Source organism: Zalophus californianus, chromosome 10, assembly GCF_009762305.2.
Source record: "Zalophus californianus isolate mZalCal1 chromosome 10, mZalCal1.pri.v2, whole genome shotgun sequence".
Classification (NCBI taxonomy): Eukaryota; Metazoa; Chordata; class Mammalia; order Carnivora; family Otariidae; genus Zalophus; species Zalophus californianus.
The window spans coordinates 12,377,452-12,398,952 of NC_045604.1; the positions used below are offsets into that span (position 1 = coordinate 12,377,452).

General features: G+C 38.0%; 1 protein-coding gene across 6 annotated transcripts in view; it reads right to left on the reverse strand.

Annotated features, from left to right (window-relative positions):
• The window catches only part of IARS2 (isoleucyl-tRNA synthetase 2, mitochondrial), a 77,183-nt gene extending 56,248 nt beyond the window's left edge, over positions 1-20,935 (reverse strand). For 5 of the 6 annotated variants that reach the window (XM_027609751.1, XM_027609754.1, XM_027609752.1 and 2 more), the window contains exons 1-9: positions 20,555-20,935; positions 19,147-19,269; positions 8,229-8,388; positions 7,054-7,202; positions 6,920-6,969; positions 6,729-6,838; positions 6,556-6,646; positions 5,889-6,004; positions 2,452-2,621 (exon numbers count right to left, since the gene is read on the reverse strand). In XM_027609751.1, coding sequence (XP_027465552.1) covers positions 2,452-2,621; positions 5,889-6,004; positions 6,556-6,646; positions 6,729-6,838; positions 6,920-6,969; positions 7,054-7,202; positions 8,229-8,388; positions 19,147-19,269; positions 20,555-20,821 — 1,236 coding nt within the window. In that variant the 5' untranslated portion in view covers positions 20,822-20,935. The remainder of the gene's footprint in view (positions 1-2,451; positions 2,622-5,888; positions 6,005-6,555; positions 6,647-6,728; positions 6,839-6,919; positions 6,970-7,053; positions 7,203-8,228; positions 8,389-19,146; positions 19,270-20,554) is intronic. The other variant, XM_027609755.1, reaches the window with a different exon arrangement.
• Between the last annotated feature and the right edge of the window lie 566 nt (positions 20,936-21,501).

Below are 21,501 nucleotides of genomic sequence, written 5' to 3' on the forward strand. Positions count from 1 at the left end.
AGGACCCTGAGATCCTGACCTGAGTGAGCCAAAGGCAGACACTTAACTGACTGAGCCACCCAGGCATCCCATACCACAAGTTTAATTAAAAAAGTAAAATCCTCAACAAAACATTAGCAAACCAAATCCAACAATACATTAAAAAAATTATAAACCGGGCGCCTGGGTGGCTCAGTTGGTTAAGCGACTGCCTTCGGCTCAGGTCATGATCCTGGAGTCCCGGGATCAAGTCCCACATCGGGCTCCCTGCTCAGCGGGGAGTCTGCTTCTCCCTCCGACCCTCTTCCCTCTCGTGCTCTCTCTCATTCTCTCTCTCTCAAATAAATAAAATCTTTAAAAAAATAAATAAAAATTAAAAAATTATAAACCATAATGATTTGAGATTTAGTCCTAGATTCAAGTGTGATTTGCAAAACAATCAACGTGATATGTCACATCAAAAAGAGAAAGGATAAAAAACATATGATCATTTCAGCAGATGAAGAAAAAGCATTTGACAAAGTACAACATCCATTCATGATTTAAAAAAAAAACTCCCTGCAAAGTAGGTTTAGAGGGAATAATAAAATAATAAAATCCTTATATGGAAAACCCACAGCCAACATCATATTCAACAGGGAACAACTGAGAACTTTTCCCCTAAGGTCAGGACAAGAAAAGGATGTCCACTCTCACCACTTTTATTCAACAGAGTACTGGAAGTCCTATTCTCAGCAGTTAGACAACATAAGGAAATAAAAGGCATCCAAATTGGTAAGAAGTAAAACTCTCATTACTTGCAGATGACATGATACTATATATAAAAAAACCCTAAAGACTCCACCAAGAAACTACTAGAACTGATAAATGAATTCAGTACAGTAGCAGGATACAAAGTTAATGTACAAAAATCTGCTGCATTCCTATACACTAATAATGAAGCAGCAGAAAGTGAAATTAAGAGAACAATCCCATTTAAAACTATACCAAAAACAATAAACTATCTAGGAATAAACTTAACCAAAGAGGTGAAAGACATGTACTCTGAAAACTATAAAACACTGATGAAAGAAATTCAAGATGACACAAAGAAATGGAAAGACATTCTATGCTCATGGGTTGGAAGAATAAATACTGTTAAAATGTCTATACTACTCAAAGTAATCTACAGATTTAATGCAATCTCTATCAAAATACCAACAGCATCTTTCACAGAACTAGAACAAACAATATTAAAATTTGTATGGAACCATAAAAGACCTCGAATAGTCAAAGCAATCCTGAAAAAGAAAAACAAGACCTAAATGTAAGACCTGAAACCATAAAAATCTTTGAAGACAACATAGGCAATAATGTCTCTGACACTGGCCGTAGCAACATTTTTCTAGATATGTCTCCCAAAACAAAAGCAAAAACAAACTATGGGGACTATATCAAAATAAAAAAGTTTCTGCACATCGAAGGAAACAATCAAGACTAAAAGGCAAACTACTGAATGGGTGAAGATATTTGCAAAGGACATATATGATAAAGGCTTAGTATCCAAAATACATAACGAACTTATAAAACTCAACAAAATACGAATTCAAAGGGATAAATGCACCCCTTGTTTATTGCAGCATTATTTACCATAGCCAAACTATGGAAGCAGCCCAAATGCCCATCGATACATGAACGGATAAAGAAGATAGAGTGTATACACACACACCACACACACTGGGGTATTATTCAGCCATAAAAAGGAATGAAATCTTGTCATTTGCAACAACATGGATAGAGCTGGAGGGTACAATGCTAAACAAAATAAATCAGTCAGAGAAAGACAAAGACCATATGATCCCACTCATATGTGTTTTTGTATTTTTGGAGGTAAATACCCAGTAGTGTGATTACCAAATTGTAAGGTGGATCTATTTTTAACATTTTGAGTACACTTATCATGAAGAAAAATAAAATAATTTTTGAAAAAGTAAAATATACCAAAAACACCTTTAACTTGGTCTCTATTAATTTCCAGATCTATGGCAATGTACATGTATCGTGCTGACTTTGGAATGCATCTTTAACTAAATGGAAAAACTTCCTAATTGGCATGTGTAACATAAATTTAGAAATGACTATTTACTTTAAAAAACAAAAACCAAACTGTTCTTTTCAACTAGTAAAACCTATTTGCCATTTTTCAGAAACTAAAAGTAATATGTCTATATGAATTAGGACTTGAAAGAAAAAAATTGTCCCCACTTAATATGTATTTTTCCATTCTAATATTGTGCCGATTTTGTGTTAGGAAAATCTTTATCAATTAGTATGAATTAATGAGGCATTAGGGGACTGAACAAACCTAAGCACTTCACAACTTAATTATAACAAAAATGACTGCTTATGACCAAAAAATAAAGATGCTGGTTAGGACTTATCACTTTAATTCTACAAAAGCAATAATTAAAAAAGAAAAAAGAGGCAAAGTACCGTGGGCAGGTTGTGCTGAGAAGCTACACTGTAATCTTCCATACCATGAGCTGGGGCTGTGTGAACCAACCCTGTTCCTTTTGTCATGGTCACATGATTTGCAGGTAAAAGAGGAGAGGCTTTATCAGGAATTAAAGGATGAGCACAAGTACCATTTTCCAAATCTACACCTATGGGGAAAGAAAACCATAATTAAGACTTATTTTACGTGACAATGCTTCTACCTCTTCAACAGTAGCAGTATCAGGTGAAAGGTGCAGGATCTGGAATGAGACTGGGCTCAAACTTCCACTTCCCCTTTTACTTGCACTGTGACCTTTAGGAATCCACAATATGTGGATAATTACAATTCCTACCTCAGAGGATTGCCATGAGTATAAAATAAGTTAATGCATTTTAAGTATGTCGGGCCCTTAGTACAATACACGTCATACAATAAATGATTTAAAATACTAGCAATTTTTATAACAGATAACTCAAATGGGCCCTAGAAGATTTCTCTAATTTATGTACGGCTATGCACCTTTTGGAACATAAGGACAAAGAAATTGTAGATCAAAAGATCAATGACCAGTAGGTTCTAAAACTCTCTCTGAGGGAACTCATTGTTGTTCTTTTTCATAATGTTACCCTAAAAAGGTAAGAGATGATAAATAATACCTAACAGTCACTGGGTACCCACAGTGTACTGGACTCAACATAAATTCTTACTTCATCTTCATAATACTGCAAAACACCTAAGATTATCTGCAATTTACAAATCAGAAAACAAGAAAATGTAGGCAATTTGCCTTAGGTTACATGGCTAATAAATGATTGAATTCAACTTCCAAGGCAAGTATGACTTTAATGTTCTATATATAACTCCAACCCCTTTAATAATGTATCATACCCATCATCTATCAGGTTTTCTACACCATTAGTAATGTTTCCCACCTTTACTGCTTCTTGACTTGGGTTCTATAAATTTATCTTTCACATATTCTAAAAATAACATAAATAAATAATTCTCCAAACTTCAAAAAGATTATCTGGCTCTACCTATACATTCACCAAGATGTACTAAATAAGTGTGTCATCCTATCTACTCTTCAATAATTAAAGAAATGTCAATGGCCCCTTTACTCCTAAGATCTTCCCCACAAATCACCTTCATTTTTCCAAACTAAATAATATTAACTTAAAAAAAAACTGTCCTCATAGAGCAACGTCTCCACTTTTATAATCCTCTTTTCTAGCTATAGAGCAATAAAAAGTAATCCATTCAATATCACTAGAAGAACAAGAAAAATCTTGTAACTTTGACATTTCATAAATAACCCTGTTGCTGATTTCATTTTGGTTAAAACAGCACAGTGAGTAAAAGGCTTGAGAAAAACTAACATTCCTTTATAACTAATAACAAGGAACTCCCTTTTCTGAAAAAAATCACAAACTCTCCTCGCTGTTTGACTTGGATGACTTGGCACTTTATTTCTTCTATTTCAAATACTTGAGTTACTAGGAAAAACTTGAATACTTCAGGATGCATTTTTTCCAAGATAATTCATAATGCTGTTAAAGAAGAAAATGGTCAACACTGATTTTTAGAGAAATCTACTGTTTAATTTTCACTCTTAATTTTCACTTCTCTAAATTAGATTCATAAGTAAGGCCAGTCCCCATGACCCTATGCTGTACTTTTCATGCATTTTTAGTATGGAAATTAAAGGTTTAGGGTGAAGTAAATTTCATCTATTAACCTTCCTTTATCCCCATACTCAGTGTATCTACCACTTAATCCTCTCCTTCATCTCCCAACAAAGATCTCTGAATGATCAATAAAAAAAAATTTATATTTTTCTGGAAAGAAAAGCTATCCTACACAAATTATTCCCTTTTAGCTGTTCAAAATTCCTACTACTTTAATAAGTAATAAGCTAATTGTCACCAGTTTATTTTGCTACAGATGAAAAGTATATCCACTTCTCTGAAATGCGGTGGCTCAAAATGGCAACCCAATGATTCTCTGACAGTAATAATTTGAAACAATTACCCAATCAAGAAAGGTGATCTTAAATTTAACCTGAGCACTTTCAAAAACCTTATGAGAATGTCGTTCAGCTTCTATAACATCATCTAACTTGTCAATGAAGTCTATAATACCTGCTGTGCTTAAAAAAGGGGTAGGAGGGGGTTTGGAGTAAAGAATATACTGGATCCTCTAACTTACTTATTGTACCAATAAGGACCAAATGGGATTAAATATCAAACATTTTGTAGCTTCTTCCCTGCTTTTGACATAAAACCCTTTTTTATTTTTGTTAAGATTACTTAAACTTCTAACCGGCTTGTATCTGAAATGATACATTTAGAGGGCTTCTCTATTTAGCTAGGCAATCCTTCCATTTTGGGGGGTCTCTACTCATTCTACTTGTGTGATTTTTTTAAACTTATTTATTTACTTTAGAGAGAGAGAGAGCACAAGCAGTAAGGGCAGAGGGAGAGGGAGAGAGAATCTCAAGCAGACTCTAAGCTGAGTGTGGAACTTGACTCAGGGCTCGATCTCACAACCCTGAGATCACGATGAGCTGAAACCAAAAGTTGGACACTTAACCGACTAAGCCACCCAGGCGCCCCGTGATTTTTTTTTAAGTAAGAAACTCAAGAAACTCAAAGATGTATCATCCCTAAAGATCAAAGGTGATTTTAAATTTCCCTAGATTTTAGTAATTATATTTCAAAACCAGTCAATACTTTAGAAGTCCCAAATTATAGCTTATTAAGGATTCTTTTGATAGAAGTACAATCTTTGGAATAATTTTCAGAATTTACTAAGTTTCCTCATTAAAATCATATACCAAAAAATAAAGATATTTATTTCCTTCCTTGCACCTTTGATTAAATCAGATAAAGGTTAATTTTTAGTGATTTAATTTTGAATAAAATTTTAAAAGGATATTTGTACATTCTACATTGTTCAGAGGACATTTACCTAATTTTACATGGGGCATTCGCCAGAAATACTGTTGTGCTTTTGTCAGTGTTATACTGACAAAAGTATAGTATTTTCTATACTCCTATCGTGTTTAATATATATTTTCCTTTAGTATAATCAATGCAAAATATATTCTAGAGGGCGCCTGGGTGGCTCAGTTGGTTAAACGACTGCCTTCAGCTCAGGTCATGATCCTGGAGTCCCGGGATCGAGTCCTACATTGGGCTTCCTGCTCAGCAGGGAGTCTGCTTCTCCCTTTGACCCTCTTCCCTCTCGTGCTTTCTATCTCTCATTCTCTCTCAAATAAATAAATAAAATCTTTAAAAATATATATATATTCTAGAAAGGCAGAAGCCATATCTGTTTCAATTCACAATGCAAAATATTTAGCAAAGTAGTAAACTCAAATCAAATGGATATTCTGATGACTGTGATGGTCAGAATACCTATAAGCCTTTACCTGAAAATGTTGAAATAACCTCAAATGTTGTTTCTAAAGCAGAAGCAACAGGTGTTACTTTATCTGCAGCAAGTATATACAGCTCTCCAGATTTGGAACATTTCACGACAGCATACCTAAAATAAAATTTTAAAAGAAAACTACTAATAATGAAAAAAGAAAAGCCACAGATAGTATTTTAAATGTTTTACATCATTTTAGGAAAACAAACTTCAAGATCAAAAAAGCACTACTTTCAAAGAACTTCATCTGTTACATTTGTTTCATTTTTCTTTTAAGATTTTTCTTTGAGAGAGAGTGAGCAAAAGAGCACAAGCCTGGGTGGTGCAGGGGTGGAGAGGCAGAGAGAGAAACAGACTCCCCACCGAGCAGGGAGTCTGATGCGGGGCTTGATCCCAGGACCCTGGGATCACAACCCAAACCAAAGGCAGATGCTTAACCAACTGAGCCACCCAGGCGCCCCACATTTGTTTCGTTTTTCAAAAAAGCTGGAAATGAGGTCTGAATGGAATCATATAAAGCTTAATAAAATCTATATGAACATCACAACTAAGTTATAATTCACTAAATTTTAAGAGAACAATGGGATGAAATAAATCCAAAATAATGCTAATGATGGAATCAATCCTATCTGTGGATAAAACAAAAAATACAGTAATATACTTACTTTGCATCTGGCATATAACAAACAGCTTGATTGGCTGGAATTGTCCAAGGCTGGGTGGTCCAGATTAAAAAACTAACAGGAGATGAGCCATCTGTGAAAATAAAATTTCAAATATGCTAGCAAATGTCACAATTCCGTAACTTTGATAAACTCAAGCAATGAATAAATCTTACCTAGGAGAGATACCAACTTGGGAGAAGGCTTCAGGAGAGGGAATTTTACATATATTGAGCGACTGACATGCTCAGGATTATACTCAAGTTCTGCTTCAGCCAATGCAGTTCTAAGGTTTAAGAATATTAGACATAAATATTTGAGGGACTCACAAAATTCTCCACTTTAAATACCAAAAACACATACATACCTCGATGAGGGAGACCAAAACACAGGTTTGTAAGATCGATAAATCAAGCCCTATAAAAGACAAATATATTATATGAAAGCTGGAATTTTAGAACACATAATTTAACATACCAAAGGAAAAAAATACTTCATTACCTTCTCATACATTTGGTAGAAAATTCTCAACTGTTTGGCCTCATATTTTCCATCAAATGTATAGTAGCAATTATTCCAATCTGCCATTATTCCCCAACGAATAAACGCTGATCTCTGTTTCTTAATTGCTGCTTCAGCAAATGATCTAGCTAAAAAAAAAATTTGAGAGAAAAGCATTTGAAAACCAATAAATTCTTAAACATGGTTTAGTATGTCTCTAAATAGAGGTATTGTACACAGTGTATATACTGTAAAATGTATTTAACAGGAAAATTATTTTGAAAGTTTTAAGTGTTCAGAAGATAACTAAAATTCTAAAATTAATCAGAATTTCAAAAATATTTTCCAGACTTTAGACAATGACCTTACGTTTAAAAAAAAAATAAACTGGAGAAATTATTTTTCATATCTCTTAATTTGAGAAAAGAGAATGATTCTTATTTCATTATACACAGAAAAAGTAATCAGTACATCTAGTTTAAGCCAATAATAAGATGTCCTACAGTGAAATAAAAAAATCTTTACAATCATATCTAAATATACAATAGTTTTAGAATACAAAATTCCTCCCTGACCCAATCTACTGAAGAATCAAATGAGATTAATTTAAAAAAATATAGGGGTGCCTGGGTGGCTCAGTCATTAAGCATATGCCTTCAGCTCGCCCAGGGTCCTGGGATCGAGCCCCGCATTGGGTTCCCTGCTCGGCAGGAAGCCTGCTTCTCTCTCTCCCACTCCCCCTGCTTGTGTTCCCTCTCTCGCTGTGTCTCTCTCTGTCAAATAAATAAATAAAATCTTAAAAAAAAAATTTTTTTTAATATATATATGGATTTTAGAATTGACTTTTAGTCTAGCACTCGAAATAGGTCAACAAGCTCCAGCCAGGAAAGTAAATAAAAACACTGAGCACAACAATAATTTCACAAAATATGAAGATCAAGGAACTGAAAAATGGACTTGGAAATGCTCACAAAATCTTTCCTTTAGTCTCTGAACATAAGTTCTCACAAAAGTCAATTAAACGAGATCTGAATTTCCTGTGACAAAAATTGGTTTCTAACAGATCCCATTATAGCCAAAAAAACAACAGAAAGTCTCTTCAATTAAGCTCTGGCTTTTCCAAGGAACCAGCATTTAAGAATAACCATTTCAAAACAGAAACAGAGATTATTTACCTTTCTCTCTAATTTCCACAGCTGAAAGATTCTGAGCTTTTCCACCAAGTTCTGATAATACTTTTATTTCAATGGGTAACCCATGACAATCCCAGCCTGGCACAAAATGTATTTTGGAACCTCTCATCATATGGTATCGATTGGCGATATCCTTCAAAATCTGCGAAGATGATAATCATCACTCATATATACAGCATGTGACCCTGTTTTATTCCTTTTTAAAATTTTAATTTAAATTCAATTTAGTTAACATATAGTGTGTTATTAGTTTCAAGGGCAGAATTCAGTGATTCATCAGTTGCATATAAAATACCCAGTGTTCATTACATCACAGGCCCTCCTTATTACCCATCACCCCAGCCCCCCACCCACCTCCCCTAGAGCAACCCTCAGTTTGTTTCTTATAATTAAGAGTCTCTTATGGTTTGCCCTAATTATAAATTTTTTTTTAAGATTTTATTTATTTATTTGACAGAGAGAGACACAGTGGGAGAGGGAGAAGCAAGCTTCCTGCAGAGCAGGGAGCCCGATGCGGGGCTCAATTCCAGGACCCTGGGATCATGACCTGAGTCGAAGGCAGACACTTAACGACTGAGCCACCCAGGCGCCCCTGCCCTAGTTATATCTCTTTATATCACTGTAAAACACTGAGAAAGCCCAATTTTAAAAGGACTTCTATAAACAAAATAACCTATTAAATCTACTAACTAAAGTTCTACATAAACACAAAAGTAACACATATTTGAAGTTTTAAAATACCATTAACTCCAGAAAACAAATAAAAGATTTCAAAGTGAAAAACATGCTAGAATTAATAATTTGTAAAGTTGGAATATGTAGAAAAGCAGCCTATACTGCCTATTTAAGAAACAATTTTGACTTTCTAGGGTGCCTGGGTGGCTCAGTCGTTAAGCGTCTGCCTTGGGCTCAGGTCATGATCCCAGGGTCCTGGGATCGAGTCCCACATCTGGCTCCCTGCTCAGTGGGGAGCCTGCTTCTCCCTCTCCCACTCCCCCTGCTTGTATTCCTGTTCTCACTATCTCTGTCTCTGTCAAATAAATAAACAAAATCTTTAAAAAAAAAAGAAAAATTTGACCTTCTAAAAACCAGAGTAAAAATAAGTCAGTTATAAATTTGCTTTACTCTTATTAAAAACATTATCAACATGAATAACCCAATATTATTTATATTCAGCTAAGAAACAGTATATAATCAATGCTGAATTTATACTTAAGAGTATGGAATATCGCAGTTAACCCTATCATTGACGAAACTCTTACTAAAACACTAGACCTCTTCACTAGGTATAGTTCTATAACTGATTTCCCTTCTTAGTTCATTTTAGAGACTAAAGGGCAGCAGAGCCTTTTAAAAATATATTACCATTATAAAATGGAAGATCAAAGGCAAAGGATAGATTTGGCTCCAAGCTCAATTTCCCTCTTCACAAAAGGAAACAATGCAGTAGTCCAGAAAATTATTTCCTCCTTTCCACATCTATCAAAAGTAGAAAAGATATACATTCCTCCCACACCTTCCCCCACTTAAAACTCTAACTTTCGATCTTACCAAACAGCAGGAGGAAGCCCTGTGGCCTGGGTGGTAGGCAAAGGACATAAAAATACATCTAATTATATATACCTAAGATTTGTACACTTTCAGTAGGTATATTATTTAAATCAATCAATATATAAATAACCTTAATCTCACTCTTATTTGAAATTATTCTGTCTGCTTATTATCTGTCCCGTCCCAGTAAAATACAAACTCCTTGAAATACCATCTGTCTTCTTCAGCAGTAAACTCTCTGCATTTAGAATGGTATCTGGCGCTACTTTATAAATAGCTGTCCAAGAAATGAATTCATATACATATGCTCTAGACTATAACATCTTATATAGTAGCCACCAGCCACCAGTTGGCTACTGAGAGTTGTTCATGATAACGCTCTGTCCTCATTTCTCCTTTTGTTTCTTTCATTTTCCTATCACAATACTCATGTATTCCTTTGTTTAACAGACAAATTTTTGAATGCCTACTATATGTCAAGAATTGTTCTAAGAGGGCGCCTGGGTGGCTCAGTCATTAAGCATCTGCCTTCAGCTCAGGTCACGATCCCAGGGTCCTGGGATCGAGTCCCACATTGGGCTCCCTGCTCACCGGGAAGCCTGCTTCTCCCTCTCCCACTCCCCCTGCTTGTGTTCCTGCTCTCGCTGCGTCTCTCTGTCAAATAAATAAATAAAATCTTTAAAAAAAAAAAAAAAGAATTGTTCTAAGAGGGGCACCTGGGTGGCTCAGTCGTTAAGCGTCTGCCTTCGGCTCAGATCATGATCCCAGGGTCCTGGGATCGAGCCCCGCATCGGGCTCCGTGCTCGGCGGGAAGCCTGTTTCTCCCTCTCCCACTCCCCCTGCTTGTGTTCCCTCTCTCGCTGTGTCTCTCTCTGTCAAATAAATAAATAAATAAATAAAAGAATTGTTCTAAGAACCTAGAGCATGGCAGTAAACGAGAGACAAGGTCCTTCTGATGAAGAAAGACAGAAAATAAATATATTCATTCACTATGAAGAAAATAAGCAAGGTTAAAGGTTTGAAAACAGCATGTGAGCTGGTGGTGGTGGCGGTGCTGTTTTGGGAAGATCAGTAAAGCCTCATGAGATGTCTGAACAGAGACATGAAGGAAATGAGAAAGTGAGCCATTTAAATATCTGGGAAACACATTCCAGATAGAAGCAAGCAAGCAAGACTACCCATGGTATGCCTGAGGAAAAGCAAGAACTGTTCCTCCTCTAGTTCCAAAGGGCCCAAAGTCTTTGACAGAACCTCCAACTACGCATGTAAGAGGTGGATTTGTACGGTGCCTCGGTTTTTGAGAGAATAACTCCTTCTCTCCCCTCAATCCATGTGGAGCTCACTCCCCTCCATTCCAGCTCCAAGGGTGGACACATAATCCACTGTGGCCTTCAACATATTCCATCCCCAAATCCAAAATGATTGATTCAGGGACAGACTTGTGACTCAAATCAGGGCAAGGAGAGTCAATTCCAGGACACTTGTAAGAATTGCTTGGAAAGAGAAAGTGGAAAAATATTAGCCTATAAATGGGAGATGTGTGGGGTGGGAATGGGGGTATGGGGAGCATCAAAAGGGTAAACCATGCTTAAGAGTGAAAGATGTAGAGAAACCAACTCTAATAGTATCTGAGTCCCTGGGTCCAGCCATGAAAGGACCTGAAACTATCTCTGGACTCTACAGTTAAAACAGCCAATAAATTCCCATTTTTGCTTAATCTTGTCAAGAGTTGCCTTTCTGTATCTAGCAGCCAAAAGAATCTGGAACAATAGAGTTGTGTTTTGTAAAATATGTTGTGTTAACATATCTTAATGCATATATTAAAAATAAGAAACTAGACCTTCTGAAATTAAAGTGTCTTAATTCTTTGAACACATGAAGCAGAAAGTTCCAAAAGACAAATGGGTAAGTCAGACTTAAATAATTTAAAACAGAGAAAACAACCTAAAAGGAGTAACTTTAAAGCAACGATAATACCTCTTGAAGCTTCTGTGTGATAAATAACAAGAATGTATTAAAAGAGACAAGACTAGTCCAGACACCTATTTTGTTTTATTGATCAGAACAGATAACACTGCACTATATTTCTATCTGGTAGAGCGATGTGTTCCTTGATCTTTCTTTAAATTTTGACTATTCAAACACATTTACTTTTTCCAGATTTACTTTTTAGCCATTAAGTATGTTAAAAAATTTTTTTAAACATTTTCTTTGTTGTTTGTGATTATAAGAGAAATACAAAATTTTCCAAAAAAAAAAAAAAGTAATATAGGTTCCTTGTTCTAAAAAAAAAAAAATACAAATGTTATAGAAATACCAAATATTAGGTTTGAAAACTTTTTTGCAAAATTAGATCCTAATGTAACACTGTTTTAAAACTTGTTTTTCGGGGCATCTGGGTGACTCAGTCGTTAATCGTTTGCCTTCAGCTCAGGTCATGATCCCAGGCTCCTGGGATGGAGCCCCGCATCAGGCTCTCTGCTCAGCAGGAAGCCTGCTTCTCCCTCTCCCACTCCTCCTGCGTGTGTTCCCTCTCTCGCTGTGTCTCTGTCAAATAAATATATAAAAAATCTTTAAAAAAATAAAACTTGGTTTTCCTCCTTCAGTTAATAATATTTGGACATCTTTCATGTCAGTACAGATATATCTGCCTAATTCCTTTTAAGATTGCATACTACTTCATCCCCAAGATTTATTTAATCAAATCCCATTAAGGAAAGTGTTGACAAAGAAAAAAAGTCAATCCAAAATCCTAGATGCAGCAAAAATATACTTGAAGGACAAAAGGAAAATCAAGAACACAGTGACTAAACTGACGAATTCAGTGGAGAGCTTCAGCAGCCCACGCAATCCATCAGAGGAAAGAATCAGTGCAATAAAGACAGATCATTTGAAATTATCCAGTTAAAGGTATAAAAGATACAAGAATGAAAAGGAATAAAGAAAGCCTTCAGAACCAATTTGAAACCACTTAAAAAAAAAATCTATGCTTTACAAGAATCCCAGAATGAAAAGAGAGGGAAAAAGAATCAGAAAGTTTATTTAAAGAAACTGTAGCTGAGAACCTCCTAAAACTGGGGAGATATTTGGATATCCAAGTTCACTAAGCTCATACATTCCCAACAAATGCAACCCAGAGATCTTCTAAAAGACACACTTTAATAAAACCCTCAAAAATCAAAGACAAAGTAAGAACCTTGAAAGCTGCAAGAGAAAAAAGCTTGTCAATTACAAGACTTCCCTTCCCCCATAGGCTATCAAATTTCTCTGCAGAACCCTTGCAGGCCAGGACAGAGTAGAATGACACAATCCAAATGCTGCAAATAAACTTCCAACCAAGAATACTTCACCTGGCAAAGCTGTCCTTGAGAAATGAAAGAGAAATAAAGACTTTCCTAGACAAACAAATGCTGAGGGAGTTCATCACCACTAGACCTACCATACAAGAAATTCTGAAAGGAGCTCTTTAAGATGAAATGAAGGGATGCTATTTACTACCAGGAAAACACATAAAAATACTTCAGGTTAAGTATACAGTCAAATTGAAAATACCTCAATAGTATAATATGTCGGTGCATTTATGCCATACTCTAACATAAAAGACCAAAGGACAGGGGCACCTGGGTGGCTCAGTCGGTTAAGCATCCAGCTCTTGATTTCAGCTCAGGTCATGATCTCAGGGTCATGGGATCCAGTCCCGATCAGGCTCAGCCCTGAGTGTATAGCCTGCCTAAGATTCTCTCTCTCCCTCTCCCTCTGCCCCTCCCCCACCCCACTACCCTCCCCCCCACACACTCTCTCTAAAAAAAAAAAACCCCAAAGAACAGAAGTATTAAAGATAATTATAGCGGGCACCTGGGTGGCTCAGTCGTTAAGCGTCTGCCTTCGGCTCAGGTCATGATCTCAGGGTCCTGGGATTGAGCCCCACATTGGGCTCCCTGCTCAGTGGGAAGCCTGCTTCTCCCGCTCCCACTCCCCCTGCTTGTGTTCCCTCTCTTGCTGTGTCTCTCTCTGTCAAATAAATAAAATCTTTAAAAAAAAAAAAAGATGTTTTTGTATGTGATTAAAGTTAAGTTGTTATCAGCTTAGAAAACTGTTATATTTTATGTAAGCCTCATGGTAATCAATGAGGGAAACAAAGGCAAGAGAAGTGAAGTTTAAATTAAATCTCCTGGGGCACATGGGTGGCTCAGTCCTTGAACATCTGACTTTGGCTCACATCATGATCTCAGGGTCCTGGGATCAAGCCCCTTCACTGGGTACCGCACTCAGCGAGGAGTCCGCTTCCCCCTCTCCCTCAGCCCCTCCCCTGACTCGTGCTTTTTTTCTCTCTCTCAAATAAACAAATAAAATCTTTAAATAAATAAATCTTACAGCTTGCAGCCCACTGATACCTGAAACACGCAGAGCATGACCTTCCTCAAGGAACTCATGGCTGCCTTACGCCTTCATGTTTATGTTTTATTAAAGACTAAAAGTAACCTTAACAGCAGCTAGCCCCTCAAGGTCCTGAAAGCCTTGCTTCCAAATTCCTTAGAGACTTACACTATCCTTAACCCCCACTAATTATAAAGTATATAATCAGCTATTCCTCACAACCCCACTGCAGTTCTTTCTGCCCACGGGTCCTGTCCCCGGGCTATAATAAAGTCCCCTTTTTGCATCAAAAATGTCTCAAGAATTCTTTCTTAGCCATTCTCTCATGAACTCAAAAACTTCCAAATTTTACCAGTAATCACAAAATAAAAACCTTCAGTAAATGCATAAAAGATATAGAGAAGGTAATCAAAGCATACCACTGTGAAGAAAAATCATCAGTTCACAAAGGAAGACAGAAAGAAAGGAACAACAACAACAAAAAGAACAAAACAAAAAAGAAAGAAAGAAAGGAACAAACAGAAAATAGTAAGTTGGCATTAGTAACTCTTGCCTACCAGTAATTACTGTAAATGTAAATGGATTACATCACCAATCAATAGATGCAGAAATGGCTGAAACACAAGACCCAACTGTGCTGCCTCTAAGAGACTCATGTAAGATTTAAGGATCCATGTAGGGATCAGGTGAAGGGATGGAAAAAGAGATTCCACACAAATGGAAACCCAAAGAGAAAGATGTAGCTATACTTATCTTAGACAAAACAGATTTTAAGTCAAAAACTATAACAAGAGACATGGTCATCATAATGATAAAACGGTCAATTCATCAGGAGGATTAAAAAGATGTAACAGTCTTAAAAATATATGCATCCAACATCAGAGCACCTGAATGTATTAAGTAACTACTAATAGATCTGAAGAGAAAAACAGACAAGAATACGATAATAGTAGAGGACTTCAATACCCCATTTTCAACAATGAAAGGTCAGTCATACAGACAGAAAATCAGTAAAGACACATTGGACTTGAACTATACTTTAGACCAAATGGACCTAACAGACATATATGGAACACTCCACCCAACAGCAGGAGAATACACATTCTTCTCAAGCACACACAGAACACCGTCCTCAAGCACACACAGAACACCGTCCAGGATGTTCTACAAAACAAGTCTTAACAATGTGGAAAGATTAGGAACACAAAAAGTATCTTTTCATACCACATGGTATTAGAAAACAATAATAGGAAGAAAACTGGAAAATTCACAAATATGTGGAAAATAACATATTTCTGAAAAACCAATGGGTCAAATAAGAGATAAAAAAAAATAGGGGTGCCTGGGTGGCTCAGTCGGTTAAGCGTCTGCCTTCGGCTCAGGTCATGATCTCAGGGTCCTGGGATCGAGCCCCGCATCAGGCTCCCTGCTCCGCGGGAAGCCTGCTTCTCCCTCTCCCACTCCCCCTTCTTGTGTTTCCTCTCTCGCTGTGTCTCTCTCTGTCACATAAATATATTAAAAAAAAAAGAGAGAGAGATAAAAAAAATATATCGAACAAACAAATATGGAAACACAACATACCAAACCTTAGGGGATGGAACAAAGGCAATTCTGGGAGGGAAGTTTATAAGCAATAAGCGCCTACATTAAAAAGCAAGAAAGATTCCCAGACTAACTAACTTTATACCTGAAGGAACTAGAAAAGAACAAACTAAGCCCAAAGCTAGCAGAAAGAAGTAAATAACATCAGAACAGAAATAAATGAAATAGAGAATAGGAAAACAAAACTAAGTTTGGTTTTTAGAAAAGATAAAATTGAAAAACTTTAGCTAGACTTACAAGAAGAGAAAGCACTCAAATAAATAAAATTACAAACCAAAGAGGAGATATTACAACCTATATTTGAAAAATACAAAGAATCATAAGAGACTACTAAGGACAATTATGTGCCAAGAAATTGGATAACCCAGGTAGGCTGGCCTCCCAGGACTGAATCATGAAAAAATAGAAAATCTGAACAGATCAGTAACAAGTAAGGAGATGGAATCAGTAATTAAAAACCTCCCAACAAAGCAAAGTCCAAGACCATATGGCTTCACTCATTCCACCAACATTTATAGAAGAATGAATGACAAACATCCAAAAAACTGAGGAGGTGAGAATACTCCCAAACTCATTCTATGAGGCCAGCATTATCATGATACCGAGGTCAGATAAGGACATGACAAGAAAACTATAGTCCAAAATCTCCGATGAAAAAAGATGCAAAAGTTCTCAACAAAATGTTATCAAACCGAATTCAACAGTACTTTAAAAAGGAAGACACGGGGCGCCTGGGTGGCTCAGACGCAGCTCAGGTCATGATGCCAGTGTCCTGGGATTGAGCCCCGCGTTGGGATCCCTGCTCAGTGGGAAGCCTGCTTCTCCCTCTCCCCCCTCCCCCTGGCTTGTGTTTCCTCTCTCACTGTCTCTCTCTGTCAAATAAATAAATAAAATATTTAAAAAACGAAAAGACACATTATAAGCAAATGGGATTTATCCCTGGTATTCAAGAATGGATAAACATACACAAAAAAACTGATACGCTGAGTTAATTGAAGGAAAAATAGAAATCATATCATCATCTCAATAGAAGCAGAAAAAGCATCTGACAAAATGCAACATCATTCCATGATAAAAGATCTTAACAAAGCGGGTATAAAAGGAAGGTACCTCAACATAATAAAGACCATAAATGATAAGCCACAGATACCATCATACTCAGCAGTTAAGTTGAAAGCTTTTCCTCTAAGATCATGAATAATACAAGGGTGCCCACTCTCACCACTCCTATTCAACATAGTATTGGAGGTCCTGCCAGAGCAAATGGGCAAAAAAAAGAAATAAAAGGCATCCAAGTCAAAGGAAGCAGTAAAATCATGTTTACGGATGTTAACTAATTGTAGTATTCATCTACCGATACATACATATATCAAATCATTGTGTTGTATACCTTAAAACTAATACAATGTTATACGTCACTTCCCGTCTCAATAAAATGGGAGAGGGCTAAAATCAGTTCTCTCAAAAAATTGCAGACTGGTGCTATTTATTATCTACCCCACATAAATGACCTGGTACCTGCTAGTACTCTCAAAACTCAGCTTAATGGCACTTCCTCAGGGAGATCTTCTCTGATACTGAAGTCAAAAAGTTATTCTAAAATTTATCTGGAAAAGCAAAGAAACTGACATTGCTAAAGCAATTTTGAAAATACAATGGGAAGAATGAGACTACCCAATTTCAAGACTTATTCTGTAGCTACAGTCACCAAAACTGTGGTATTACCAGGACAGACACATAGATTAATGGAACAGAATAGAGAATCCAGAAATAGAGCCACACATATTTGTCCAACTGATTTTTGACAGTAGTACAAAAGCAACTCATTAGGGAAAGATAGCCTTTTCAACAAATGGTGCTAGACATCCACAGGGAAAAAAATAACCCTCAGTGTAAGTCTCATATCTTACGTAAAAGTTAACTCAAAATGTGTCATGGATTTAAATGTAAAATATAAGTTTTAGAAAAAATATAGCAGAAAATCTTTAGGCTTAAAGGCTTCGCAGAGTTCTTAGACATTACACTGCAAGTTATGATTCATAAAAGGAAAAACTGATAAACTGGACTTCATCAAAATTAAGAACTTTTAGGGGCACCTGGCTGGCTCAGTCGGAAGAACATGCGACCCTTGATCTTGGGGTCATGAGTTTGAGCCCCACACCAGGGGTAGAGATTATTTAAAAAAAAAGTTAAGAACTTTTACTCTTCAACATATCCTGTTAAGAGAATGAAAAGAAAGCAACAGACTGGAAGAAATAGTTGCAAATCACGTATCTGACAAAGGTTTCAGACCTAGGCTATATACATAAAGAACCCTCAAGACACAACAGTAAAAAAAACCCGAACAATCCAGGTAGAAAATGGACAAGGTCAAGGCGCCGGCAGATTCAGTCCGGTGAGGGCTGCTTTCTAGGTTCACAGACCATTAGCTTCTCACAGAGCATAAGGGAGACAAGGAAGCTCTCTGGGGTCTCTTTTGTGAAGGTGCTATTATCACTGATAAGGGCTCTGCCCTCATGACTTAATCCCCTCCCAAAGGCTCCCAACTCCAAGTACCATCACATTAGAGATTATTAGGCTTAAACACATAAATAAATACAAATTTAGGAGTAGGGAAGAACAAATATTCATTCTACATTCAGTCTAACATTTATATATTTTACTTGTTTTCTTATGTCTTTCCTGATCAGAGCATAAGCTCCATAAAGACAAGACTCATCTCTGTTTTGTTCACTGCAATTCCCAGAGTCTCAAAAAAATGTCTGGCACGTAGTAGGTGCTCAGTAATTATTTACTGACAAAAATATTCACTAGAGTAAAATAACAATAAGCTCAAAGCAAATACCAGCGATGTTATTTTTCACACAGCACTAAAACTGTTTATTGCTGCTTTCTACTAACACATTTTAGTTTTGGGGTGCCTGGGTGGCTCAGTCATTAAGCATCTGCCTTCGACTCACGTCATGATACCAGGGTCCTGGGATCGAACCCCGCATCGGGCTCCCTGCTCAGCAGGAGGCCTGCTTCTCCCTCTCCCCCTGCTTGTGTTCCCTCTCTCACTGTCTCTCTCTCTGTCAAATAAATAAAAAAAATCTTTAAAAAAAAAAAAGACATTTTCGTTTTGGGGCGCCTGGGTGGCTCAGTTGGTTGATTGTTGGACTCTTGATCTCAGCTCAGGTCTTGATCTCAGGGTTGTGAGTTCAAACCCCTCCTTGGGCTCCACCCTGGGTATGGAGCCTACTTAAACACATTTAGTTTTACCCATCAATGCAAATTTACATAATTGTCATAAAATTAGAATACATTCCTCTGTAAAGTGTACTTAAATAAAGGTTTTTCCCTCAAGTTTTATAAATTAAATTACAATTACCTTATTCAAAGTATGTCCAACATGTGGGTCACCATTTGCATAAGGAGGTCCATCATGAAGACAAAATTCTGTTTTTACTTTTCTTTCTCTTTGCCATGAATAAAGTTCTGAAAATCCACATTTCTGTTTAAAAAGAACCATAACGTCTGAACATCAACCAAATACATACCCCCTGAATCTTACCATAAATAACAGCCAGCATTTGCTTATTTCTTATCCCATACCAATGTATTCAACTCTAAAACCCAATGGTGAGGCTTCTAAAATGCACATCTGAGTCCTCATCTTTTAAAACTTATTAATAGTTTCCCCATACGCTTCAGATTGAAGTTTAAGTTCTTTGTATCGTAAACAGGGCTCTACAAAAATTAGTACCACCAAATTCTGGCCAGTCTCTCCGCACTCCCCACCATCCACTCCTCACTCCCGCGGGGCTGAAGGGCCTGTAGATTACATCCCAGCCCCCCCCCGCCCCCACACACACACTTATTCTTGCTCTCCTTTGGCCTCAACACTGGCTATCTACCAAATCCCAACAATACTCACTGCAGCCCTACTTCCCTTCTCCCACCTACTGTGTACCCCTGGCCCAGTCACTTTGCCCTTATGGGCTTGTTCCCTTATTTGAAAAAAAAAATCTTTATAGCCAATTCACAGAACTGGTGTGAAAAACACATGAGAAAACGTTTGAAATTGTCACAGTTCCTGGCATACCCATGGTACTGAATAAAACACTTTAAAAAAGTAGATGGCCAAAACAGGTTTATGAGTCTAGAACTCTGATAATTGCCATAAGAATATTTAGGCTAAGCAAATTTACTTAACCCATACATGCTGAATATCAGGGATTTTAAAGCCTCCAAAATTACAGAAGCTAACAAGTGAATCTGCCCTTAGAAAGTTCAGTCTAGTACAGGAGACAGATGCAGATTTTAGGAAGGGGACTCCGAGGAAGTACAGGTACTCTATTCTGCAAACAAGTCAGAATTCCAACTAGGCGCCTACTGACACCACAAAAGTTAAGCTTCAACTTTCCCAGAAAATCGAATTTTTATTTATATGTGTCCACGTTAATTTGCTTTTCAGAAGTCACTGGGAAAGTGTTCAAATTCAACATTTTTTTGTTTGCCTAAAAAAAATGAGACTCATATTCAGTTCTGTGCTGCTACGTGAGCATCCCCCTTAATACTCTGCTCTGGAACCTCTGAGGGATTCACCTAGAGGTTTTCAAGCAAGAAACTCTGAGGAGAGCTGATGATTTCCACTGGTCCAGCCATAACACCGCCGCCCAAAAGGGCCCGGAGTCTGCGGCCAGGTCCCACCCGCCAGGGGTGTGGCCGCCCGGAGCGGCGGCCGGAGAGGGCCCGTCTCCCCTCCGCCCCAGGCCAGGTCGGGCCTCCCTGCCCACCTGCTGGATCTCCAGCTCCGTGTCGGGCTGCTGGCGGCCCAGCAGCTTCATGGGGAAGCTGGTCTGCGGCAGCAGCACCGTGTCCCGATATCTGCCATTATTCGAGCTCTGCAGCTGGTTACTGGCCCCGGTGACTGACCGCACCAAAAGCCTCCTCGTCGTCCCTCGCCACCCCGGGTGACAACGAAGGCGGGGCAGCATCCATAAATTCCGGGCCGCGGCCAGAGCGGCGGCCCCCGGCCCGCGCGGGTGCAGCCCCCAACGCATGGCCGGCCAACCCCGGCCTCCCCGTGAGCGCCAGGTCCTCCCCGGGAGGCTCCCGCCGGGGTTCTGGAAAACCGGGACCCCAGAGAACCTCCACGAGCTCTGCCGGAGTGCGCACGCGCGCGGGGCACGGAAGTGGCGGGAAGCAGGTCCTTCCCAGAGACCGCAGGAAGGCAGCCACCCCGGGTCTTGGCCGCAACCGGGGCGGGGCCGGGCCGACCCTGAGGGGCGGGGCAAGGTGTGGCGGGCCTGCCCGGGCTCAGATGTCAATCACAGAGCCCTGACTCCATTTTAAAGTATTTTAGTATATCCAGTATATATAATATATACAAATATTTAAGATGTTTTTAGTATATCCAAGATATTATCACTTCAACCTGTAATTAACATAAAATTATAAAAAAGATATTACATTCTTTGTCTTCGTACTGAATCTTTGAAATTCAGGTATGCATTTTACACACGCAGCATCTCAGTTTGGGTTAGTAATTTGCCACGCGCTCAACAACCACACAGACTATGACTGCCTCAGGGGGCAGCACCTCTTTAGCTGAGTGCAAAGTTCAGTACGAATATTATAAACCAATCTAATTATGTAATTTTCAGATTCCCTATATCCCTGTTATGTCCCACTCCTACAGAATACTGTGTATAGGGTGTAGGACGAGCTTTGGTTTCTGACA